Source organism: Oncorhynchus mykiss, chromosome 25 (assembly GCF_013265735.2).
Source record: "Oncorhynchus mykiss isolate Arlee chromosome 25, USDA_OmykA_1.1, whole genome shotgun sequence".
Taxonomy (NCBI): domain Eukaryota; kingdom Metazoa; phylum Chordata; class Actinopteri; order Salmoniformes; family Salmonidae; genus Oncorhynchus; species Oncorhynchus mykiss.
Window position 1 is genome coordinate 23,691,461 of NC_048589.1, and position 27,030 is coordinate 23,718,490.

At 42.3% G+C, this 27,030-nt stretch overlaps 2 protein-coding genes and 1 pseudogene across 3 annotated transcripts; 2 read left to right on the forward strand and 1 right to left on the reverse strand.

Annotated features, from left to right (window-relative positions):
- Positions 1–5,012: 5,012 nt before the first annotated feature.
- LOC110505653 (thioredoxin-related transmembrane protein 1) lies at positions 5,013–13,014 on the forward strand. Of its 2 annotated transcripts, none has more exons than XM_021585021.2 (8): positions 5,013–5,308; positions 5,822–5,937; positions 6,082–6,127; positions 6,301–6,354; positions 10,734–10,779; positions 10,876–10,977; positions 11,591–11,654; positions 11,746–13,014. In XM_021585021.2, the coding sequence occupies exons 1-8, from the start codon at positions 5,091–5,093 to the stop codon at positions 11,859–11,861; spliced, it is 762 nt and encodes a 253-aa protein (XP_021440696.1). In that variant the 5' UTR covers positions 5,013–5,090; the 3' UTR covers positions 11,862–13,014. The 2 variants fall into 2 exon arrangements, with proteins under 2 accessions (XP_021440696.1, XP_021440695.1); XM_021585020.2 differs by having other exon boundaries at positions 5,014–5,308; positions 6,226–6,354.
- Positions 13,015–13,203: 189 nt separating this feature from the next.
- On the forward strand, positions 13,204–15,891 carry hao1 (hydroxyacid oxidase (glycolate oxidase) 1). Its single transcript, XM_021585023.2, has 9 exons — positions 13,204–13,503; positions 14,035–14,186; positions 14,266–14,366; positions 14,443–14,597; positions 14,721–14,896; positions 15,005–15,096; positions 15,172–15,330; positions 15,425–15,494; positions 15,612–15,891. Exons 1-9 carry the CDS (start codon positions 13,295–13,297, stop codon positions 15,677–15,679), a joined length of 1,182 nt encoding a protein of 393 aa, XP_021440698.2. The 5' UTR covers positions 13,204–13,294; the 3' UTR covers positions 15,680–15,891.
- Positions 15,892–16,265: 374 nt separating this feature from the next.
- LOC118944134 lies at positions 16,266–20,460 on the reverse strand (annotated as a pseudogene).
- Positions 20,461–27,030: the final 6,570 nt, after the last annotated feature.

Below are 27,030 nucleotides of genomic sequence, written 5' to 3' on the forward strand. Positions count from 1 at the left end.
CCTGCACGCCCACACACACACAAAGACACAGAGAGAGAAAGAGACAGAGAGAGAGAGAGAGAGAGAGAATATAAAACCAAATAGACCGTTTTTGGATCCATTAATACGTCTATTTTCATGTATCTAATTTCTGATCAAATAATCATCAAAGACAGTAGAGGGTTTGGGCTCACATGTACAGGACCACACCATAAGACCATACATACCTGTACAGGTTTTCCAGCATGGGTGGTTGAAAGGGTTTGGATCCTAAACAACTTGACCTGTGGCTGGTGTGTGTGTGCAGGACTACTGCAGGAGTTATTTCAGCTCTAACTCTCCCACTCCCTCCTCACGTGGTGAAGAGCCGTGAGTGTGTGGGCGAGCTACAGCATGTATGTAGTTTATATGGTATGTGTGTGTGTGGTTGATATGGTGTGTGTGCGTGTATGTAGTTGATATGGTGTGTGTGGGGTTGATATGGTGTGTATGTAGTTGATATGGTATGTGTGTGTGTGATTGATATGGTGTGTATGTAGTTGATATGGTGTGTGTGTGTGTGTGGTTAATATGGTGTGTGTGTGTGTGTGGTTGATATGGTGTGTATGTACTTGATATGGTGTGTATGTGTGTGGTTGATATGGTGTGTATGTAGTTGATATGGTGTGTATGTGTGTGGTTGATATGGTGTGTATGTACTTGATATGGTGTGTATGTAGTTGATATGGTGTGTATGTGTGTGTTTGATATGGAATGTGTGTGTGTGGTTGATATGGTGTGTATGTGTTGGGGGATGGGGAGCAAGAAGCAGGTGATACACTACATGGCTTGTCGAACATTTCATTGTACACCCTTTTGCTGGTCCCCCCTTTGCTGCTATGGACTTCGCTTTCTGCACAGGGTCATTGTCATGCTGAAACAGGAAAGGACCTTCCCCAAATTGTTGCCACAAAATTGGAAGCAAAATGTCATTGTATAATGTAGCATTAAGATTTCCCTTCACTGGAACTAAGGGGTCAAGCCCAAACCATGAAAAACAGCCCCAGACCATTATTCCTCCTCCACCAAACTTTACAGTTGGCACTATACATTCGGGCAGGTAGCGTTCTCCTTGCATCCACCAAACCCAGGTTCATCTGTCGGATTGCTTGATGTGGAAGCATGATTCCTCATTCCAGAAAACACTGTTCCAGAGTCCAATGGTCTTGAGTTTTACACCACTCCAGCCAACGCTTGGCATTGCGCATGGTGATTTTAGGATTGTGCGGCTGCTCAGCCATGGAAATCCATTTCATGAAGCTTCCGACAAACAGTTATTGTGCTGACGTTGCTTCCAGGGGCAGTTTGGAACTCGGTAGTGAGTGTTGCAAGCGAGGACAGACAATTTTTACACGCTAAGCGCTTCAGCACTCGGCGGTCCCATTCTGTGAGCTTGTGTGGCCTACCACTTCGCAGCTGAGCCATTGTTGCTGCTAGACGTTTCCACTTCACTATAGCAACACTAACCAGTTGACCGGGGCAGCTCTAGCAGGGCAGAAATTTGACGAACTGACTTGGATAGGGGGCATCCTATGACGGTGCCACGTTGAAAGTCACTGAGCTCTTCAGTACAAGCCATTCTACTGCCAATGTTTGTATATGGAGATTACATAGCTGTGTGTTTAATTGTATACACCTGTCAGCAACAGGTATGGTTGAACCAGCTGAATCCACTAATTTGAAGGTGTGTCCACACACTTTTGACCATGTAGTGTATGAGGATACAGTTATGTGTCCAAAAGAGCGAAGGAATGTGAGGGAATGTGTGTGTGTGTGTTTGTGTATATGTATACAGAAACCATAGGTCTATGCGTACCCTCTTCTCTCAGGCAGTGCTAAATAGAGAAGTGTTGTTACAATGTGGATGCAGTGATAGACTGTAGAGGAGATGTGAGGACACACAAACAGGCAGAAAGATTGCCCCTCAGAGCCAAACTGGCAGCCGGCCCAGTGGCTGGGCCTGAGACTCCTGCTGTCCATAAGACACCAAAAAGTGTTGGCTGGCTCAGCTGGGTCTTTGGTGGAAAAAGAAAACAATGCATCTACCTGATGACAAAGACAAATTGGTAAGGAACATGTTATTTATTCATTCTATAGAGAAACTTTAGTGGGTTCATCTTTTTCTCTGTAGCTTCATTTATGTTGCTGTTATGTTCTTCCTCGGGTTGTCTGCGTTCAAAACTGAGGGCAAGGCTAATGTATTCACTTTAATTAATGTCAGTTTAAAGTAGTGGATGTGTGAAGAGGAGTAAGGATCGGACCAAGATGCAGCGTGGTAAGTGTTCATGATGATTACTTTAATAAATAAACTGAACACTATAAAATACAAAACAATAAATGTGACCATGAACGAAACCGAAACAGTACCGTGTGGCGACAAACACTCACACGGAAACAAACACCCACAAACCAACAGTGAAACCCAGGCTACCTAAGTATGATTCTCAATCAGAGACAACTAACAACACCTGCTTCTGATTGAGAACCATACTGGGCCGAAACAGAAACCAAACATAGAAAAACAAACATAGACTGCCCACCCCAACTCACGCCCTGACCATACTAAATAAAGACAAAACAAAGGAAATAAAGGTCAGAACTTGACAGGATGACCTTTGTATTTTAACTGTGAGAATCTTACTAATATACTGTATGTATGATATAAATATGATTATGGGAATACAGTACTTAGGGGCCTACTTACAAATTATATTAATAAATTACAGTGCTGCAAGGATTCTGACACAAACACAAACATCTGCCCATATCACCCACTTCCTTGCTGACCTTCATTGGCTACCTGTTCCTCAAAGCCCTAAATGGTATCAGACCTACCAACTGTCAGATCTACTCTCCCCCTATGAACCTCCACGCATATGGTCAAGGCATGCCAAACTGTTTCATGAACTCAGGACCCGACGCCGAACAATGTAGGACCGTGCCTTTTCCTCCCACAACCCACACCTTTGGAACACCCTTCCTGATAATCTCAGGGCTGTTCAGACTGTTGGGGCTTTTAAAGCAGGCCTTAAGACTCATCTTTATCAACTGAACTACACTTCTTCCTAGACTTTGAGTGTAGCAAACATTAGGAAGACCTTCCTAATATTGAGATGTACCCACCCCCCTTTTGCTCCCAGAACAGCCTCAATTCATCAGGGCATGGACTCTACAAGGTGTCGAAAGCATTCCACAGGGATGCTGGCCCATGTTGACTCCAAAGCTTCCCACTTTTGTGTCAAGTTGGCTGGATGTCCTTTAAGTGGTGGACCATTCTTGATACACACGGGAAACTGTTGAGCATGACAAATCCAGCAGCATTGTAGTTCTTTACATAAACTGGTGCATCTAGCACCTACTACCATACCCGATCAAAGGCACTTAAATCTTTTGTCTTGCACATTCACCCTCTGAATGGCACACATACGCAATCCATGTCTCAATTATCTCAAGGCTTAAAAATCCTTTAACCTGTCTTCTCCCCTTCATCTACACTCATTGAAGTGGATTTAACAAGTGACATCAATAAGGGATCATAGCTTTCACCTGGATAGTCTTCTTTCAATAACAGCAAGTACAGTGCCTTGCGAAAGTATTCGGCCCCCTTGAACTTTGCGACCTTTTGCCACATTTCAGGCTTCAAACATAAAGATATAAACTATATTTTTTTGTGTCCCACTTGTTGTTGATTCTTCACAAAAAAATACAGTTTTATATCTGGCTACCTGGCCAGCTCCCTCCCACACACTCAGACCTCATGGCACCAATGGCTGTGCCATTTGATCGTGTTGGCACTCTACCCTACTGAGGTATGTTTCTGTACAATCCTTCCAAGTATATACATTTTATTAGCTGTTCTTTTACTTAGTATAACACATGGCTAAAGTAGCAATGATATAAATCATTTTCTTTTTGTCCCACAGGCCATTTGTCCAGAGTGGATTTTCCCACGTCCATAAATGGATTTTTCAGCATTTTAAACGACAAAAAAATAAGAATATTTTAGAACATTGCCTTAGGCGGATGTCATGCAGGTGTTTGTACACTTTTTTCTCTTTTGTTAATTTTGTTGGTTGTTGGTCCATGGGGGGGGCGGGTGGGTCTTGGGGGTGGGGAATGGAATTATTTTATTTATACATTTTTCTCGGGGGGGGGGGAACTGTGGGGGGGGTCTGGTGGTCTGGCGTTTGGGAGGCTGGTGGCCTGGCATTTGGGAGCTTGGGTCGGTGGCTGATGGATTGCTGGTTCGTGTTCCCGTTTTTGACCTTGTGGGAGATCTGTTGACATGCCCTTGAGCAGGGCGTTGACCCTGGTTGCTTCGGTGTGTCGCTCTGGATGGGAGTCTGTTAGATGACTAATGTGATGTAGTTGTTGAGCGGCTTCACTGCAAGTATATTGTGTGTTTTAAATGTTCAATTTAAAAAAAAAGAACATTTCAGAATTGAAAAAATGATTTGGTGACTGCGAATAAAAAACTCAAGCATATCCCTCCCTCTGTCATGTTCACATTGTTTTGATATGTGTTCTATCATCATTTACATGCCCATTGCGTGTGCATTGCTATACATTACATACTGTACAGATCAGTGTATTTTATACATATCTTTCAAAAATATATTTAAAAACAACTAGCACTTCCCATAAATAAAGATTATTTTTGTTTGGGGACAGGCAGACACTGTAACTGTTTGCTCATAGACATTATAAAGTTACAAACCATTAGGGACAAGGTTATAGGGACACTAATTTGTATTAAGGCCTTCTCATTCAGATTCCCATTAACCAACAGAGGGACACCTACATTTAATTTCACAATTTCCCATGTGTGTGGTCATTACCTTTTCCCTTTCAGAATAGAGACACCAATAAATCATTTTTCACTACTTTTAGATCCATCTGTCTGTGGTATAGCAGACCACCTTAAAAAACACACGCACGCACAAACACACACAAACAATGACACACGCACACACTTCAGGTTGTTAGATGAGCCGGTCGACCTTAAAAAAAAACCCTGTTTCTGTTACTTCCGTGTTTAGCGTTCTAGGCAGTTTTCGTTTCGGAACAGCAACATGGCGCAGCTGAAAACAAAACGTTCCTGTAAACTGTTATGTCAAACTAATTCACCTTCATGTAAATTATCATGTAGTCATCTTTTCCAACCACTCCTCTCAATAATATTAGTCAGCTCCATCGCAAGTTCTGCTGTAGCAGAAACAGAGACAGGCGTCCTGACAATAACAGATGCTAACTGGACGGTCACTATGGATGGCGAGTGGATGATAAAGTTGTGAGTACAGTACGAAGTCGTACTGATGATCTGATGTATGCATGTTTGGCGGAAGAAGAAAACGGGAGGGGGGAAGGAGGAGATATATGATTTAAGCTATTAAGTGCCGAATAAGATTTTAGAGTAAAACTTTTGGTATAGGTCCAGAGTGAGTGTATTCTATTCCAATAATTCAGATGTTTCATGTTGAAGTTGATGGAACATTGAATGTGAAACTATGCTCTTCAACCTATATAGATCATGCCAACGTATTTTCCTGACGTTGAAAATAAGTATTTTCTGGATGTTGAAACCAGGTTAATTTTCAGTTCTGAACGAAATGCTGGAAGGGGGGGCCTGAGTGAAAACATTTGGGAACCCCTGCTCTACTGTACTGAACTAAACTTTGCTGTCCAAATAGTGAATCATAGACGTCTATGATTGATTCAGATTTGGTTTTTAGAACACCTGACTTGTGCCCTGAACACCACCCACCTATAGAATCTCCATAATGTCCAATGTGTGTGTGTATAGTGTTGCTCCCTGGTGCCCGGCATGTGCCCAGCTGAAGGAGCAGTGGGAGAGATTCTCCAGCCTGGCAGCAGCCATGGGGGTTTCAGTAGGAGAAGTGGACGTCACTGAACAGCCTGGTATGGAAATATTATGAAGTTGATACTGTTGGCTCTTACTGTCCTCAATATTGTCTTCTCCTCGCTGTGTGAGATTCAATGCCATACCGAGGCTCCTTCTAACCGCCCATCTCTCCTTTCTCTCGTGTGTTTCTTTTCTTTCAGGTCTCAGTGGACGATTTTTGGTTACCACACTGCCAACCATTTTCCAGTTAGTATCTCAGTTAACCTTTGACCCTGTCCTTTGATCCATGACCTTTAACCTTTCTAACTTTGTATACAGTATTTATCTGTGTGTGTATTCTACAGTGTAAAGGAGGGTAGCGTGAGGAGGTATGTGTCTGTCCGTGAGGCTGAGGAGTTCCATACATATGTCTCTAACAGGAGGTGGGAGGAGGTGGAACCACTGCCTTCATGGAAGTCTCCTACTTCTCCTCTGTAAATATACACACCATATACAATACCAGTCGAAAGTTTGGACACACCTACTCATTCCAGGGTTAACTTTTTATTTCATTTATTTGTTTTACTATTTTCTACATTGTAGAATAATAGTGAAGACATCAAAACTATGAAATAACACATGAAATCATGTAGTAACCAAAAAAGTGTTAAACAAATCAACATATATTTATATTTGAGATTATTCAAAGTAGCCACCCTTTGTCTTGATGACAACTTTGCACACTATTGGCATTCTCTCAACCAGCTTCATGAGGAATGCTTTTCCAACAGTCTTGAAGGAGTTCCCACATATGCTGAGTGCTTGTTGACTGCTTTTCCTTCACTCTGCGGTCCGACTCAACAATCTCAATTGGGTTGAAGTCGGGTGATTCAGGTCATCTGATGCAGCACTCCATCACTCTCCTTCTTCGTCAAATAGCCCTTACACAGCCGGGAGTTGTGCTTCGGGTCATTTTCCTGTTGAAAAACATATGATACTCCCACTAAGCGCAAACCAGATGGGATGGGTAATCGCTGCAGAATGCTGTGGTAGCCATGCTGGTTAAGTGTGCCTTGAATTCTAAATAAATCACAGACCGTGTCACCAGCAAAGCACCCCCACACCATTACACCTCTATGTTTCATGGTGGGAACCACACATGCAGAGATCATCCGTTCACCTACTCTGCGTCTCACAAAGGCACGGCGGTTGGAACCAAAAATCTCAAATTTGGACTCGAACCAAAGGAGAGATTTCCACCGGTCTAATGTCCAATCCTCGTGTTTCTTGGCCCAAGCAAGTATCTTCTTATTATTGGTATCCTTTAGTAGTGGTTTCTTTGCAGCAATTCGACCATGAAGGCCTGATGCACTCAGTCTCCTCTGAACAGTTGATGTTGAGATGTGTCTGTTACCAGGGTTGGGTAGGTTACTATCTAAATGTAATCTGTTACAGTTACTAGTTACCGGTCCAAAATTGTAGTCAGTACCATAACTTTTGGATTATCCAAACTCAGTAACGTAATTTAATTACATTCCGTTAGTTTTAGATGTATTTCCCCTTAAGAGGCATTAGAAGACAAAAATGTATGTTACCAATTGAATGACATCTATTGCAGGATAAATGAATGTTAAAGTTTACATAGCTGGCCATATATGGATGTTAAAATGTACTTTAAGGGTTGGTTTACATTTACAATGTTTACACTGGGATAAAACAAGTTTATATTTGGGGTTCTGATAGAGTATGACAGTTGTACTAAGCTCATGAAGGATTTATAAGTTATACAGTTGAAGTCGGACGTTTACATACACCTTGGCCAATTACATTTAAACTCAGTTTTTCACAATTCCTGACATTTAATCCTAGTAAAAATTCCCTGTCTTGGGACAGTTAGGATCACCACTTTATTTTAATGTGAAATGTCAGAATAATATTAGAGAGAATTATTTATTTCAGCTTTTATTTCTTTCATCACATTCCCAGTGGGTCAGAAGTTTACATACACCAATTAGTATTTGATAGCATTGCCATTAAATTGTTTAACTTGGGTCAAACGTTTCAGATAGCCTTCCACAAGCTTCCCACAATAAGTTGGGTGAATTTTGGCCCATTCCTCCTGATAGAGCTGGTGTAACTGAGTCAGGTTTGTAGGCCTCCTTGCTCGCACACACTTTTTCAGTTCTGCCCACAAATGTTCTATGGGATTGAGGTCAGGGCTTTGTGATGGCCACTCCAATACTTTAACTTTGTTGTCCTTAAGCCATTTTGCCACAACTTTGGGGTCATTGTCCATTTGGATGACCCATTTGCGACCAAGCTTTAACTTCCTGACTGATGTCTTGAAATGTTGCTTCAATATATCCACATCATTTCCCTGCCTCATGATGCCATATATTTTGTGAAGTGCACCAGTCCCTCCTGCAGCAAAGCACCCCCACAACATGATGCTGCCACCCCCATGCTTCACTGTTGGGATGGTGTTCTTCGGCTTGCAAGCCTCCCCTTTTTCCTCCAAACATAACGATGGTAATTATGGCCAAACAGTTCTATTTTTGTTTCATAAGACCAGAGGACATTTCTCCAAAAAGTACAATCTTTGTCCCCATGTGCAGTTGCAAACCGTAGTCTGTTTTTTTAATGGCGGTTTCGGAGCAGTGGTTTCTTCCTGGCTGAGCGGCCTTTCAGGTTATGTTGATATAGAACTAATTTTACTGTGGATATAGATACTTTTGTACCTGTTTCCTCCAGCATCTTCACAAGGTCCTTTGCTGTTGTACTGCGATTGATTTGCACTTTTCACACCATAGTATGTTCATCTCTAGGAGACAGAACGTGTCCCATGGTGTTTATACTTGCGTACTATTGTTTGTACAGATGAACGTGGTACCTTCAGGCGTTTGGAAATTGCTCCCAAGGATGAACCAGACTTGTGGAGATCTACACTTTTTTTTCTGAGGTTTTGGCTGATTTCTTTTGATTTCCCCATGATGTCAAGCAAAGAGGCACTGAGTTTGAAGCCATAACATAATTTTCTGGCATTTTTCAAGCTGTTTAAAGGCACAGTCAACTTAGTGTATGTAAACTTCTGACCCACTGGAATTGTGATACAGTGAATTAAAAGTGAAATCTGTCTGTAAACAATTGTTGGAAAAATTACTTGTCATGCACAAAGTAGATGTCCTAACCAAACCATAGTTTGTTAACAAGAAATTTGTGAAGTGGTTGAAAAACAAGTTTTAATGACTCCAACCTAAGTGTATGTAAACTTCTGACTTCAACTGTATTCTTCAAGAGTCAATGGATATAATTTACAGTATAAATCCAGAAATGGATGTAGCAACTACAGATTGCCCCTTTAAGTCTATCAAAAGTGTGCAAGTTTGAGCATGTGTCCATTAGGTTAGATTGAGCAGTAAAAGCCCCACTTTTATTCCATAGGCTGGGATCTTCACTATGCAGCTGTTGCAAGAGTGCTTTTTTTCACTGGCTGTCCACTGGTTTCAAAAACAATGATTAATAGGCAGCTTAAACTTCTTGAATTCAACCATTATTGGGTTAAAATACACATTTAGATGTGTGAACAGCCATCCACAACAACTGCAAATAGCTAAATGAGAGAGCAGCAGTGTGATTCACATCAATGCACTATGTAGATATCAATAATAAGTGATATCCGTATTGCCATAGACTACATCATTACTGTCATCTTTACCTCTAAGCGTTTATTCAAGTTGGATAATCTTTGGATGCCGACAGCAGTCGCACCATTGGAAGATATAGCTTGGACTGTAGCCTACAAAAGCCTTTCCTGCTCTTTTCCCTCAATCCAGCAAACACATTTGGTGTGTCATCACAGCGGTCTCTGACTTGTGGTCAGACTCACTCAGGTGGAACAAACTTAAAACTTGTGCCTTTTTTCCATGCTGATTTGAATGTCACTGAGATAACAGAGAAGTGTCTTTAGGTTTATTTTCACAAACATCTTTTCTGAATTTAAAAGTAATCATCTAGTTTTTCATAAATATCTATAATCTGATTAGAATATTTTTGCTGGTAGTGCAACTGATTACATGTAATCGGTTACTCCCCAACCGTCTGTTACTTGAACTCTGAAGTATTTATTTGGGCTGCACTCTGAGGTGCAGATAACTCTAATGAACTTATATCCTCTGCAGCAGAGGTAACTCTGGGTCTGCCTTTCCTGTGGCCGTCCTCATGAGAGCCAGTTTCATCATACCGCTTAATGGCTTTTGCGACTGCACTTGAAGAAACTTTCAAAATTCTCAACATTTTCCAGATTGACTGACCTTCATGTCTTAAAGTAATGATGGACTGTCGTTTCTCTTTGCTTATTTGAGCTGTTCTTGCCATAATATGGACTTGGTGTTTTACCAAATAGGGCTATCTTCTGTATACCACCCCTACCTTGTCAAAACACAACTGATTGGCTCAAACGCATTAAGAAGGAAAGAAATTCCACAAATGTACTTTTAACAAGGCACACCTGTTAATTTAAATGCATTCCAGGTGACTACCTCATGAAGCTGGTTGAGATAATGCCAAGAGGGTCCAAAGCTTTCATCAAGGCAAAAGGAGGCTACTTTGAAAAATCTCAAATATAAAATATATTTTGATTTGTTAACACTTTTTTGGTTACTACATGATTCCATATGTGTTATTTCATAGTTTTGATGTCTTCACTATTATTCTACAAATCTAGAAAATAGTAAATATAAAGAAAAATCCAGGAATGAATAGATGTCTAAACTTTTGATTGGTACTGTATATTATACATAAACGTGGAATTTGTCTTGTCTTCTGTAAATATATTCTGACCTTACCTCTGACTTTGTGGATCTCCTCCCTCCAGGATGAGCTGCATGGCTGGACTCTTCAGGCTTTCACTGTGGATCCGGGTGAGACCAAATCTCTCTCTCTCACACACACACACACAGAGAAAATTGTGTAAAGGATCCACACTCACTCAGAATCGTGTGTGTGTGTGCATGTAGTGGACTCATGGGTATCTGACGGGAGATTTGGGCATGCCGGTGTGGGGCTCCTACCTCTCCTTTGCCATGGCAACACTTGTCACTGGGCTGCTGATGGGACTGGTGAGTTACACACTAATAATCATTTCACTATATTATTGTATTACTACTAAACCGTTAATAAACACAAAACACAATTTTATGTCACACAAATGCTTTTGAAGGGTTCTGAACATGTTGAGAATGTCATTGTTCTGAGAAAGATGCCAAATCGTCTCTCTCTTACAGCCTGTTAGAGTATGTAGACACACAAACAAACACACACACACTTCGAGGAGTTTCTCTGCAGTGAAATGTGATCTTATGTAAGAGTGGGAGTGGGAGGATGACTGCTATTTCAGGACTTGGTAGAGGAGACTGGAGAAGCAGCAGGAGGACAGATGTGTGGGATGCACTCAGCTGCTCTTGTGTAACCAGCTGCATTCTACTTAAAGTTTGGAACTCAACTCAACTCCTGCCTACACTGACATTAACCTCTTAACTAATTTAAACTACCTTCATTCTAAACTAGATTATTTACTATAGTTGTATTTATTTTAGTTTGACCCTGTCTAACTTCTCTGATCCTGTCTCAACCCTCCCCTCCACTCAACAGAGCTGCTTTAAACTCGTCTCTATCTCATTCTCTGTGTGTGTGTGTGTGTGTGTGTGTGTGTGTGTGTGTGTGTGTGTGTAGGTGCTGGTCCTGGTTGCAGATTGCCTCTGTCCTTCCCGACAGAAGCTGAAGGAGGAGAGAGCAGGTGAGAGGATGATCCCACAGAACAAAGCACATACACACACACAAAGACAGTGTGTTATTAGTGCTCTACAGCTTGTGTTTGTTTTGAGCAGGAGTGTGTGTGAGTATGGCGGAGAAGAGGCAAGCGTCGGAGGCAGATGAGGGGTCTAACAAGGAGGAGCCAGAGACACTGAGACAGAGGAGAGGACAGGCAAAACGTACCTCCTAACCAGTGGTTGGAACCTAAATTATTTTCCAATTGTTTTGTTCTGAACAGAACCATTATTTTTTTTGTTACATTCCACTGTTTTCCGACCAGCAAAATAAAGTTCTGAACCGGTTCGAACCAAATAAAAGTAACAGTTTATATTGTTCCTTTCTGTTCCTTTTTAAACCTCTGAAATTGTACAAAAATAAATAATAATTTGCTCAACATTAAATGACTTCACCAATCATGCAGTGCAGATAGAGCAGCTTGATATGGAGCAGACAAGCTATAGCTCAGTGAGTTGTTTACATGCAGCTGAAATTTTGCGGGTGGAGGAAGCTTGGCTTAAAGCGCTGGGCATCTTGTTGTGACATGCATTATCTGAATTAGGCCCACAGAATTATACCTACGGCGGAGCGGCTTCTTTGGAGGAACTTTGAATGTCTTTGAACTTCTGAGATGGCTTAACATTGAACCAGAACTAGCTATAGCTAGCTAATGAGCTTGTGTGCGCAGAGCGGCACCAGAATTAAAAATACATCTTACCTTTTTGTAGTTAATAAATACAATGTGAAATGTGATAACTATAGTATTCTAACTAGCATTGAAAAAGTTAATCCATTCTTCTCTAATTAAAAATCTCTTTCCCTATCTTCTGAATCACGCTTGTAACGTCAGTAGGTTACAGCTATGCTTCGGGGGGTTCTGATTCTGTTCCTTGGAAAATGTAGTTATTTTCCGGTTTTCTGTTCTGTTCCCTGAACCGGTTCCAAAGGAAATGTTCCCTTCAGACAGGACGACAAAGACAAAAATGTATGCTGAACAAAAAGAGTGATTTGACTAATGCTTGTCGTGTGTTTTTACATGTGTGTATTGGGGGGGGGGGGTCTGGAATTTTTCACTTTTCTATTTTTCGTCCACTATTGTTTTCATCCGTTTTTTATAACGTTGTCCAATTTTCTATGATTATCACAAAATAAACTTTATTTTCTTTGATTTGAAATAGTTTTATATTGTTAAGACTGCCATATGCATACATACCGTTTGAGCTAGGTGTGATTCTATTATTGATGGAAGACTATGATAATGACTGAGTGTTGTTGCCATGTGAGGAGGCCCCTCCATCCTTGATAATGGATCATTTAATCACCAAAATAAACATTTTTATACAAAGGCCTCTTTACTGTCTAGTTATGGTTCCCATCTCCTGTCTGTGCTGTGTGGACAGTGCTATCATATATAAGGGTTGTGGGGTGAAGGGTCAGGGTTGCTTAAATTAGAGTGTGTGTGTGAGTGAGGGATTGAGTGGGAAGCAGGACTGTGTAAACTTGGGGTTAATGATTGCTGGTGGTCAGATGATCAGAGAGGAGAAACTTGGGGGTGTCTGTGTGTGACAGCAGTCAGAGAGGACTATGTGTGTGTGGATCAGGTCGTGTTAGAGTTAGTCAGCCTGTATGTGTTATTGCGTGTGTGGATCAAAGTGTGTTAAAGTGTGCATTTGTCTGTTTGTGTGTGTGTGTGTAGTCATGTCTGAGAAGTTAGTGTGTGTGGCTGACTATGAGTCTATGGCCAAGAGAGTTCTACCAAAAGCTGTGTTTGACTACTACTGCTCTGGAGCTGACCAGCAAGAGACCTTGGCAGATAACACTGCTGCTTTCTCCAGGTAACTAGCACATACACTTGCCTATGCGGAGTCTCCAGAAAACACTAACATCCCATTTTCAGGGATACAGTATTTTCAGCCTAACTTCCGTTTCCCCTGAAAAAAGGAAGTGGGAACTTCTTACGCCTGCGACGTTAGGTTACACATACACAGACACACACTGCTGTTTTCTCCAGGTAACATGAACATGCACGTTCTGTCCTGTAACAACTATTGTAACATCAAAACCAGACAACAAGGATTCATACAACACTAGTGTAGAATACTGCATCACACACACTGTTTACTTAGGATCTGCACAGATTATGTTCATCATCATCTCATAGAATATGTTAGTGAGGTGAGTTAGAAGTGTTTCTGGGTGTTTCAGTGCTGTTCACTGTTTTTTTGTGTGGCTGTTTTAGGCAGACAATATCCTAGAAATCACCACAGTAGTTTAATAATTGACTCACCACCTAACTTCAACTCAAAGTCCTGTTCAACGTCTGACACAGCACTTGTTTACACCAGATCACTTCTCTGTGTGTATAGGTGGCGTTTGTTCCCTAGGGTACTGAGGGATGTGTCCCGCGTGGATCTGAGTGTTAGTGTTTTAGGTCAGCGAATCAGCATGCCTGTGTGTGTCGGGGCAACCGCAATGCAGAGGATGGCCCACCCTGACGGAGAGACGGCCACCGCCAGAGGTATGTATACACACACACACACGGCTGCTTCCAGCTTCTTGTGTATACTGTATGTGTGTAATAAAGCTCCATCTCCTAGCAACCAGAGCGGCAGGGACGGGGATGATGCTGAGTTCCTGGGCCACCTCTACCATAGAGGAAGTGAGGTCATCAGCTGGCGACGGCCTGCTCTGGATGCAGGTGGAGTACTGCTAGATATAGGTTGATTATATCACCGGTCTGGTGAACATCTATGACCTATATATAATCCGTACAGCTGTACATCTATAAGGACCGCGACCTCACCCTGTCATTGGTGCGCCGGGCTGAAGAGGCGGGGTATAAGGCCATCTTTGTTACCGTGGATACGCCCTACCTCGGAAAGAGACGAGACGACGTGCGCAACCGCTTTAAACTTCCCCCTCACCTGAAGTAGGAACCAAAAACACACTCATCACCACACCATATACACAGACACACACACATGCTTCATCAAATAATATATTATTTAAGCTTACCTCTTATTTTAGTGTTTGTGTGTGTGTGCGTGTGTAGGATGACTAACTTTGGTTCGGCAGAGCTGGCGTTCTCCAGTGCTGAGGGTTACGGTGAGGACAGTGGGCTGGCTGTCTATGTCGCTCAGGCTATCGACCCTACTCTCTGCTGGGAACACATTGCTTGGCTGAAGAAAAACACACACCTCCCTGTGGTCGTCAAAGGTGTCCTGAGAGGTGACACACAACACACCCCACATAATGATAAGGCAGGTTTAAGTTTCATGGCAGAGTAGTAACATGTCTATACATCTATGGATCTATAGCTACCCTTCTTCCCTCCAGCTGAAGATGCACTAGAAGCAATTATCCACGGTGTAGATGGGATCCTGGTGTCTAACCACGGAGCAAGGCAGCTAGACGGGGTCCCAGCTACGGTGAGGGAGCCCAACACACACAAACGCTTCAGTAATATTTCACTTCTTGATCTGTGACATATGTTGTGTGTGTAGCTGGATGTGCTGTCTGAGGTGGTGTCAGCAGTAGCAGGGAGGTGTGAGGTGTACCTTGATGGAGGGGTGAGGAGGGGGACAGACGTCCTGAAGGCCTTAGCTCTGGGGGCTACAGCTGTCTTCCTCGGACGGCCTGTACTCTGGGGGCTCGCCTGCCAGGTACCACTGTGTGTGTGTGTGTGCAGATAAAGGACCATATGTGGTTGTTTTACCTACTGCTAAATAACTAAAATGTCAAAACGTGTGTTTGTAGGGGGAGCAGGGTGTCAGTGATGTTCTGGAGCTCATGAGAGATGAGCTACACCTGGCGATGGCCCTGGCAGGTAACCATGGATAATTAACCTACTCTGGCCATTTCCTCCTCACATTGCCTTTCCTCATCTACTAATTCTCAACCTCTACTTCAGAGGTAAAGGTTGAACCTTGTGTTTTGTCTGCAGGATGTTGTTCACTGGCAGAGGTTAACAGATCCCTCGTCAGAAGACCTGAATTCACCTCCAGAATCTGAAGAAGCTGATACACGCAAATTGGGTTTGAAGGCACCAGCCATGTAAAACCTGGTTAAATTAATTTAACCAATTAGTAAATTGTAGTAATTATCACTGCTTTGATAGTTTCCAAAGCACTACGAATTGGATGTAAAATACTCATGACTGTCCGAAATGACTATCACCACCTGATGTAATTTGAAGCCTCATTAAATCATGTTTCTTTCCAATATTACTGGTGTTAGGGTTTTACTAGCCTTGCGCTTCCAAATCTCATCTCAATGAAGTCTCGGTTTACAAGATTAGGGTTTGACTAACTCCGCTGTATTGACAAAGTCACCAAACTAGGAGACTGAACTAATGGCAAAATATCAAGTCAAGCTGATAAAACAGCTGAAGTGACTTCAGTAGACCAGCAGGTGTCACTAACAGCTTTGACACTGTAAACCTTTTTGGTAGAATTGGTTGTAATGTTGAAAACCTTGGAAAGCTGTTTCCGCATTACACCCACGCTTAACATTTCCCACCACATACTCTTGCAGAATCCTGATCCTCTTTACAGAGCATACTAGCAATCTAAACAAGGAGTTAGCCTCTCGCCATGTGTGTAAGTTATCAGAGCAGGTTCATTATTTAATCACATTCATCAGATACAAAACTGTCAATCTACCAGGATGGTTCCCATGGCAATACAGGGTTAATAAATACATACGCTCACAAGAGTTCATTTGGGAGTTTTTACACAAGTATGGGTGTGTTCAATTTGAGTCTGTGTTACGTTGCAACAGTTACTTGGTGTTGCAGAGTTTAGTTGGCGCTGTTGAGTTGCCATGATTACTTAGTGCTGTTGAGCACCGCAAGAGTCTTCATGCCGTAGTGACAGTAGCTGTAGCCTGACACAGTCGTCGTTACCTGTGTGATATACCTGCACACACAGAAGCAGTATTACCAAAACACACAACAGAAACAATGTACCATTAAGATTTCCAGTGTGTAGTCTGCAGAAACAGACTGGCTATGGTGTGTGTATTACCGTAGGGTCTGCAGGAGCGGACTGTTTGAAGTGAAAGACGGATGAGGCCAACGATGCTGCTACCAGGAAGAGCTGGATCGCTGTGTTCACCTGCATGCACGTACGCAAACAACACATGACTAACCAACTAGACAAATTAATGCGGACTGTTGTTTTACTTGTGTATGACACGTGTGTATTTCCCCTTATTTTTCTTCCTACATTTTCAGTGGCGGCCACGATTTAAATGCATATAGGGGAAACACGGTGTGTGTGATGTACAGAGACTTACCTTACTGAGGGTGGTGGGTTTGAGCTGCACTGTAGCAGGGGTTTAAAAACGTACAGACACAAACAGAGACGGAGAGATGTAGTATAAACAGAACAACGCCACAGATCTAACCGTACTGGACACACTCCCATCCATCTCCTTGTTCATGTATTCTGACCGATGGACTAGTGTCCGTGACAGGCCTGAACCAGCCCGCTATGTGTGTATGACTTACAGGAGGGGGGACAGTCTTGTATCTGACGTAGGAAACAGCAGCAATCAGATCGACGTCTCTGACAATCACCAACGCTGTCAGGGGAGGTGAGAATACACACAGTCAGAAGAGCACAAAATGAACAACTAATTATTTGGTTCTCTCCCTCTATGACGATTGTGTGGACATTGATTGGGATTATTAGCACTAAGATTTATTTGGATATTGCAGCAAGGAAGGATTTACATTTCAACACACACAAACACACAGACCTTGGATGAGCTGAGTGTAGGGGAGACTGATGTAGAAAACACTGATGAGGATCTTATCAGTCAATGGGTCGAGAGCGCTGCCTAACAGACTTCCTACTGGCCCAGTTGCTGGCTATATAACCACCCAGCTACAGAGACAACACACAGGGTTACCAGAGGGTGTAGTGTGTGTGTGTGTATAGTGGTGGCAGTGTATGGTTATTGTTTTTATTTCAAATCAAAGCACTTACAAAGTGTGCGCATGCAGGCGTGCATACCACATCAGTAAATCCAGCCAAAGTGAAGAGTCCCAGAGAGAGGTGAAAATGTTGCTCAGTGATCAGGACTCCCAGGACCAGAGCCAGCGTGATTCAACATACACACAGCAGGTTGGGGATGGTCCACGGATTTTCATACTGGAACACACACACAAAATGTAGAGAACATGTTTAGCAACATTCAGTGCAAGACTGTGCATTGTTGATCTGACTGGAGAATGTGTGGTTCTGTCTGTCTTAATTCATGCCATGACAGTAAAGTGACAGCATGGGAAACCAGCCCTAAAAGTATAATCTGATATGGCATAGTTTTGCCTTCATCTGGGTAACTTCTTTCACACGCAGACAACAATGAATCTGCCAAGACTACCACATACCCACAACACCTACCAATTATTTAAACTTGAACAGCCCCAGGCCAGGATCGGGTGGTTTCCCTCAGGTCCTCTCCAGGTGTGCTGTTGGCCGGTCTTCCATTACATAGACCTCTCCAGCCTGGAGGCACAACCTCAGCCGAGTACGAGAGGGCTTTCGGGTATAAACTAAAGCCGTTTTCGTTACCCTGCATCCTCTCCAGCGATAGTATCGGGTGACGCTTTTGGTGGAACCCTTCAGCGCGTGGCCGGTAACCTCTGGGGTCGACAGGATTGGGATATTCGTGTCCTGTGGGGTGTGTAGTTGGGCGACAGAGAGTATTCTGTTTGAGTCTTTGCAGCCTCTTCAGCTCTGCCCTCACACATACACCGGTCTGCTGCCGCCATGACGCAGTTGACCAGCACACACTTCTCATCGCATTACATTAACTAGGTGCCCTCGCGCACACAACGTTATCTTTACAAACCGACAACATTGAAAACCGCGAACAAGACGCGACTTAAACTAACCTCATCTACTCCGCTTTACACATATCCTGCTGTTTAACACCTTCTCGACAGTTCATATTTTTATCCGTTTACTTCTTATCCAGCCGATAAATCCATGTTTTCTGACGTATTCCGCGAGTTTTACGTCGTGTTGGTGGATGTCACTTCAAAAGAACAGTTATCTCGCTGTGATAGTTTGGGTAATTATAAGCCCGGGTATGGGCGAGGGGACGGTCTAAAGTTATACTGTTACACAGGACGTGTAACCAACTAGCTTGATGGTTCAGAATTTCATCTTGTACCCTGCCTCCTTTTCTGTGCAAATGTTAACTATTTCACACTCCTGCGCACTAAGCGAGATCCTTGACCAAAATACATTTGCGCCACAGCTGAACAAACAGCGCCTCTGCGCAGCTGCAAGGAGTCCATGAGGAGCTACTTTATTTTACTAAAATGTTGATAATATTTGTAGCTGACTTATTTTACCACACACAGCCTCGAGTATACAGGTAAATTAATGTCATAAGTGTACAAGCATGTCAAATATGAGTTGCGCCTGTCTAATTAGTTTTGAACTTGCAAAAAATATTTGCAAACATGTAACTTTTGACAAATGCAACAACACCAGCAAGCAGGTAATGTGTGAATAAATACTTGCAAACATGTAACTTGATGTGAGAAAATGCAATAATATTTTGCAACTGGTGAATCAAAACTACATTTGTGTTGAATCTGTTTTTAGTGACTAACCTGTGCCAAACATTTTGTAAAAATCTGTACTTGTAAGAGAGCTTCTCTACAAGCAAGAAGTAATCTTAATTATATAGCTAGATGTCAATATCGAACCAATGCAATGATAGACATCTTATTGGCATGCTATGAGCTGCTTTTCCTGAAAATGTCTATCTGATACAGCTATTTGTTGTTCTAGTGCAATGCACATCACATGTGACAGCCACATCATGTAGTCATGTATCTGCAGACCAGCACGGAGGAGAAATGTCTGCTTTAGGGACATTTTCTAGGAAAAGCATGAACAGATCGAACTACCTGTAGTACCATTATTATTTGAAACCACCACATGCACATCATCTGTATCAGTGTTAGATTTCATATTGTTTTAATCTATTTGTATTGCAAGTTGTACAAATAATCAGCATGAAGAATACTGAATTCTGTTTAATTGTCAAGTGGACTGAATTCTCATTCAAATAATGTTGTGCCTCTCTTTTAGATCTGCCAAGCACCACTGCTAGCCACACAACCACTGCCTCAGATTGGTTGGGTAAGCTTCTATATAGATGGCCCTGTCCAGGAGTGACGGTGTCTCCCAACCCCCTTCTCAGTCCCTAGTAATTATTCTGCAATAGTTTATGCAACACCATCTGGAAACAGAAGATACTCTATAGCACTGGTCACCAACCTTTTCTGAGTCAAGATCACTGAGTCAAAATGCATGCCGAGATCTACCGCTCTAATTTTATTAACATTACTTAAAAAATGTAAGCCTATGCAACATTAACCAATTAAAAACAGTACTGTAGCAATGAGGTTTGTACAGCAAGCTATAGGCCCACTACATTATCACCGCATACTGACTTTGCTTGAATTGGGGCGGCAGGTAGTCTAGTGGTTAGTGTTGGGCCAGTAACCGAAAGGTTGCAAGATCAAATCCCCGAGCTGACAAGGTACAAATCTGTCGTTCTGCCCCTGAACAAGGCAGTTAACCCACTGTTCCTAGGCTGTCATTGTAAATAAGAATTTGTTCTTCACTGGACATGCCTAGTAAAATACATTTAAAAAATAAAAATTGACCTGCCAACGCATTGTTGTTCAGGATATTTTGTTTAATTATATTTAAAAATTAGAGGTAGGCTATATGATCATAGATCCATTGTTGTATTACTAGTGAGGCACAGCTGAGTGAGCATACATTTAAATCATTTGCTTTTTATTTTACTGGGCTGATGGTGCCTGCATCTGATGGTCAGTCTTAGCAGAGGGAGAGCAGCAGACTGAGGGTCAGCCTCTCAATGTCCCTCCTCTCTCCCTTTCCTCCACTGACACTGACCAAAAAGGGACACAGTGTTACAGCTGATTGTGAAACTCAAGTCGCACTGCATTATTTCTGCCTCATGCACAAATTCATGTTGTTACTCCTATGACCAGAGGAAGTGAAATATTCCTCAATATAAAAAAAGAGCCAAGCCTATCAATACACTTTCCTACTCATTACTGCTGCACTGTTTGTTGTAGCGCTGACTGGAAATAGGAAGAACGTGCATTTTATGGCTTATAAGTGTTGACAGTGCTGAGTAAGAACTAAAACAGCAGCTCTTTGCTGTATTCGTTGACAGTCTCTCTCTAATCATGGTTTTAAACGTTTTGAAATCTCTATCAATTTTGCCATAGCTTTCTTTTATGCCTGCTACGTTACTGCAGACTCGGTCATCTGTGCAATCTGATTGGCCAGCGGTAGCATAGTGCACTTGATTTCCTCTCCAGGCCCACCAGGAAGGCAGAGTTTGTACCTTCAGACACATGAAATTGCAACAGTTTGTCTACCTGGCGCGCAGGGCAGCTGAATTGGCTGCACCTACCACCAACAGAGACCAAAAATAAATAAATAGGAACACAATGCTTTATCGTTGTTGTTTTTTACAGAAATGTTTGGTAATTGAACCGGTTGACCACTGCTCTACAGGAATTACGGAGTCCAACAATCTTCTTGGCTCTGTCCACGCATTTCAAGTCTGCGTTGAAACAATGACATATCAATAGCCCAAGACCAGCTCAGTTAATCACTACCATTGTGACAATGAGTTGTCATGTTGCTGCATCAGAAGTACATTATCCTAGGGGCGTTAGCAGACAAAATGTAAGTAACTTAATTAATGTCCCCGAATACCTGTTTGATCCTACAGCTATTGTATGCCGTAATCATGAGCCTATGAACCAGTTACACTGTTAGCACTGAGGCGGTTTGCCCTAGTAGGAAGACCACTTGGTGCAGCTCACCCTGCACTATGAAGTTTACTTCTGATAAGCTTCCCAGTAAAGCATTAACATACGCAGCCTGAGAAACAAGGTCCATGAAGTCAATAACTTGCTTGTAACCGATGACAATCATATTCTGACTATCTCTGCAACTCACTTAGATAATACACTTAGGTTGGAGTCATTAAAACTTGTTTTTCAACCACTCTACAAATTTCTTGTTAACAAACTATAGTTTTGGCAAGTCGGTTAGGACATCTACTTTGTGCATGATACAAGTAATTTTTCCAACAATTGTTTACTGACAGATTATTTCACTGTATCACAATTCCAGTGGGTCAGAAGTTTACATACACTAAGTTGACTGCCTTTAAACAGCTTGGAAAATTAAAGAAAATGATGTCATGGCTTTAGAAGCTTCTGATAGGCTAATTGACATAATTTGAGTCAATTGGCGATGTACCTGTGGATGTATTTCAAGGCCTACCTTCAAACTCAGTGCCTCTTTGCTTGACATCATGGGAAAATCAAAAGGAATCAGCCAAGACCTCATAATTGTAGACCTCCACAAGTCTGGTTCATCCTTGGGAGCAATTTCCGTACACCTGAAGGTACCACAATCATCTGTACAAACAATAGTATGCAAGTATAAACACCATGGGACCACGCAGCTGCCATACCGCTCAGGAAGGAGACGCGTTCTGTCTCCTAGAGATGAATGTACTTGTGTGAAAATTGCAAATCAATCCCTGATCAAAAGCAAAGGACCTTGTGAAGATGCTGGAGGAAACGGGTACAAATGTATCTATATCCACAGTAAAACAAGTCTTATATCGACATAACCTGAGAGGCCGCTCAGCCAGGAAGAAACCACTGCTCCGAAACCGCCATTAAAAAAACAGACTACGGTTTGCAACTGCACATGGGGATAAAGATGGTACTTTTTGGAGAAATGTCCTCTGGTCTGATGAAACAAAAATAGAAGTGTTTGGCCATAATTACCATCGTTATGCTTGGAGGAAAAGGGGGAGGCTTGCAAGCCAAAGAACACCATCCCAACCGTGAAGCACGGGGGTGGCAGCATCATGTTGTGGGGGTGCTTTGCTGCAGGAGGGACTGGTGCACTTCACAAAATAGATGGCATCATGAGGGAGGAAAAGTATGTGGATATATTGAAGCAACATCTCAAGACATCAGTCAGGAAGTTCAAGATTGGAAGACCCATTTGCGACCAAATGGACAATGACACCAAGCATACATCCAAAGCTGTGGCAAAATGGTTTAAGGACAACACAGTCAAGGTATTGGAGTGGCCATCACAAAGCCCTGACCTCAATCCTATAGAAAACTTGTGGGCAGAACTGAAAAAGCGTGTGTTAGCAAAGAGGCCTACAAACCTGACTCAGTTACACCAGCTCTGTCAGGAGGAATGGGCCAAAATTCACCCAACTTATTGTGGAAAGCTACCCGAAACGCTTGACCCAAGTTAAACCATTTAAAGGCAATGCTACCAAATACTAATTGAGTGCATGTAAACTGACGCACTGGGAATGAGATGAAAGAAATAAAAGCCCAAATAAATAATTCTGTACTATTATCCTGACATTTCACATTCTTAAAATAAAGTGGTGATCCTAACTGACCTAAGACAGGACCTTTTTACTAGGATTAAATGTCAGGAATTGTGAAACTATGTTTAAATGTATTTGGCTAAGGTGTATGTAAACTTCTGACTTCAACTGTACCTTTGATGATAGTGGTAGCAATACATGGTTATAACATTTACCGAAAAGACAAATGCCAACGAAGGCAGTGTTGTGGTCTATATAAAGAACCACATTCCTATAAAGCTTAGAGACAATCTAATGTTAAATACAGTTGAAGTAATATGGCTACAGGTTTATTTACCTCACCTAAAGCCCATTCTCGTGGAAAGCTGCTATAGACCACCAAGTGCTACATTATCAAGTACAATATTCTTTACATCATCAACATATGAATCACTACAAAACTTATTGTATGACCTCTTATACACTATTAGGTCCAGCTTTCGTAACTTTGGTTTTCCTAGATATGGCTATTATATTGTGATCACTACAGCCTATGGATTTGGATACTGCTTTAAAGCAATTTTGATTTCATTCCTGTGCTGTTTGTAACTACCCTGGTAGGTTGACTGACAACCTGAACCAGATTGCAGGCACTGGTTACAGTTTGAATTTTTTTCTTGAGTGGGCAGATTGATGAGAGCCAGTCAATATTTAAATCACCCAGAAAACATGCTTATTTATCACATACATTATCCAGGGCTTTACACCCCCTGCTATAATGTGGATAAATAGTCACTTGTCTAACAGAAGACAGAGGGTGTTCTTTAATGGAAGCCTCTCCAACATAATCCAGGTAGAATCAGGAATTCCCCAGGGTAGCTGTTTAGGCCACTTGTTTTTTTTATATTTACTAACGTCATGCCAGTGTGTCTGTATGTATGTGTGTCTGTATGTGGATAACTCAGCACTATACACATCAGCGACTGAAATGACTGCAACACTTAGAGCTGCAGTTAGTTTCAGAGTGGGTAGGAAGGAATAAGTTAGTCCTAAATAGTTCTAAAACTAAAAGCATTGTATTTGGGACAAATTATTCACTAAACCCTAAACCTCAACTACATCTCTTAATGAATAATGTGGAAATTGAGCAAATTGAGATTACTAAGCTGATTGGAGTAATCCTGTCTTGTAAACTGTCATGGTCAACCTTCTTAACGCTGCTCTACCTTAACAACACTATCAACAAGGCAGGTCCTACAGGCCCTGGTTTTGTCACACTTAGACTATTCTGTTCAGTAGTGTGGTCAGGTACCACAGAGGGACTTGGGAAAATTGCAGTTGGCTCAAAACAGGGCAACACAGATAGCTCTCCATGTACTTTTAAGGGCCAACATTAATGACATGCATGTCAATCTCTCATGGCTCAAAGTGGAAGAGAGATTGACTTCATCATTAAGAGGTGTTGACAAGCTGAATGTACACCCACAAGACATGCCACCAGAGGTCTCTTCACAGTCCCAAAGACGAGAACAGACTATGGGAGGTGCACAGTAATACATATAGCCATGACTACATGGAACTCTATTCCACATCAGGTAACTGATGCAAGCAGTAGAATAAGATTTAAAACGCAGGTAAAAATACACGTTCTGGGTTCTGTGAGGAGACACACACAAAGGTACAGACACATGCATACGCGCACACTGTGATATTGTTGTATGGTGGTGTAGGGATGTTATATGATGTACTGTTTTATCTTTAGCTCATTCAGTACAAACATAGTTCCCTGTTTTATCTGTAATGTGGGTGCTTTGGTGTGTTCGGACCCCAGGAAGAGTAGCTGCTCCCTGGCAAATACAAATGTAATAGTTTAGGTCAAACCGTTCAGACGCTACAGACTTTTTTGTGAGACGACCGAGATGTCTCATGGTCTGACAAACATCACTATCTCCTTTCACAGAGGGGATTGAGACGCATCCAATGCAAAAAAAAAACATCTCTAGCTTAAACTGACCGATTTTAATGGGGATTTCTTTGTTATGTAACTTAGATAATCGTCTCTAGGGTGTTAACTGTGTGTCATCCTGGCAGACTTGGACAGTTCCTGTGTTAGTAACAGTGTCTCCAGGGACAGCACTGTCACAGAGGTCAGGTGACACTCCACCGTCCGGAGGGATCCGCCCTGCCTCCCTCTGCTCTCCTCCAATAATCTCCTGGACCACCATGGGAAATAAGAGTTTGCATACAGCCTCAGCCCCCCCTAAACTCTTTCCCCTAGCCCATACACCCTAGACACTGACCCCTAGCCCATACACCCTAGACACTGACCCCTAGCCCATACACCCTAGACACTGACCCCTAGCCCATACACCCAAGAAACCTCTGGAGCTCTAAATTGAATTGTATAGACATATACAGTATAAGCATGATAAATAATAGTGTAGCTACTTGATATTATGCCAGTCCAGTGAGGGTGAGACGGGAGCTGTTGGTAATTAAGGAACGACTACGACACCTGGCTGCACGCACTGAGGAAACACATCGCCTGGGGTTCAATCCAATGTCGACTGTGGTGAAAGTGAATGTGTGTGAACTTGCCATGTGGTAGGGTGAGTGTGATGTTGCTGACACAGACCACGGTCCCCCTCACACACACCAACCGACCAAACACACTCACCCGCAGGGTCCTCAGGGCTGTCAATGACTCATAATTATACAACCTGAAACAGACACAGTTAGGGACAAACACATATTTCTAATAGCTGAGTCAGAGAGAGACCGTAACTATGTATGTGACAGTTAAGGGTGGTTTCTGGTTGTTCTCTTAGCTGATTGGTCTGGCAGAGCCATATAAACTTCCTTATCCTCAACCAGACGCTTATAGTCCACCAACACACTGCCCTGATGCTCAAACTCATCCCACACACACTAAGTTCACCCTCTCACCAAAGGCTACTATTATCAGAGCTAAAAATGATGTCTTCAGACTATGTTTTTGACATATTTGTCATTGGTGTATCTGTGAGGTGAAGTACTGTTCAAACACTTTGATCTTCTCCATATATGGAGCTCTGTATGAAACCTTCACACAGGAAACACACACTCAGTGTGTATGTACATAGACACACCTACATTCAATGAAGTAGAGGGCCCAGCCTTTTATAAGGACAGAGTCTGTCCAGAGTGGTCTGAGACACCACAGACACAGGCAAACAGAGCACGAGATGCTGAATTACCAATCACCCCTACCTTCACAGGTATCCACCATGTTGTCAGTGCTGTCCCGAAACCAAGGGCTCACTTGGACATCATTGAGGGGTTAGGGGATATTTAGAGGCTGGTTAGAGACTAGTATTACCGACGACTAACTGTGTGTGTCTGACCCATACCTCTTTGAGCACTGGGGGAGGCCGTGCGTTTCCACTCCAGCTATCAAACTCACAATTTATGCTGAAAAGTTAACGTTACCACTTAGCTAGAATTAGCTACCTCACCCGCTACTAGAAGAACAGCTAACGTAAGCTAGTCACTGGAAGACGAATGTTGCTGCTCACCCGAGTTTCTTGTTGGGGAAGCGAACGTGACTTCTCTGAAGACAAACTTTAAAGATGAATCGATATTCTTTGGTTACGCTGCTTTAATAATGAGCTATATTGAAAATGTAATAGCTAGCAAACAATAGTAGTTAACAAAACGACCGTTTCTGTTGATGGCTCTGTTTATGTTTTCAACTTTGGAGCCATTTGGAGCAACTTCCGCATCGCTTCGCTGCAGGATTTTTCAGAAGAACCTCTCAAGTCTCAAATGCATAAAACATACGTTGCAGAGGTTTGTTTGCAGTCTTGTATGAAACGCTATATAGTGCACTTGTTAGGGTAGACAAAATATATATAAATGCAGTATGATTCTTACAAATAAGTCGTGCTGAAGTCAAA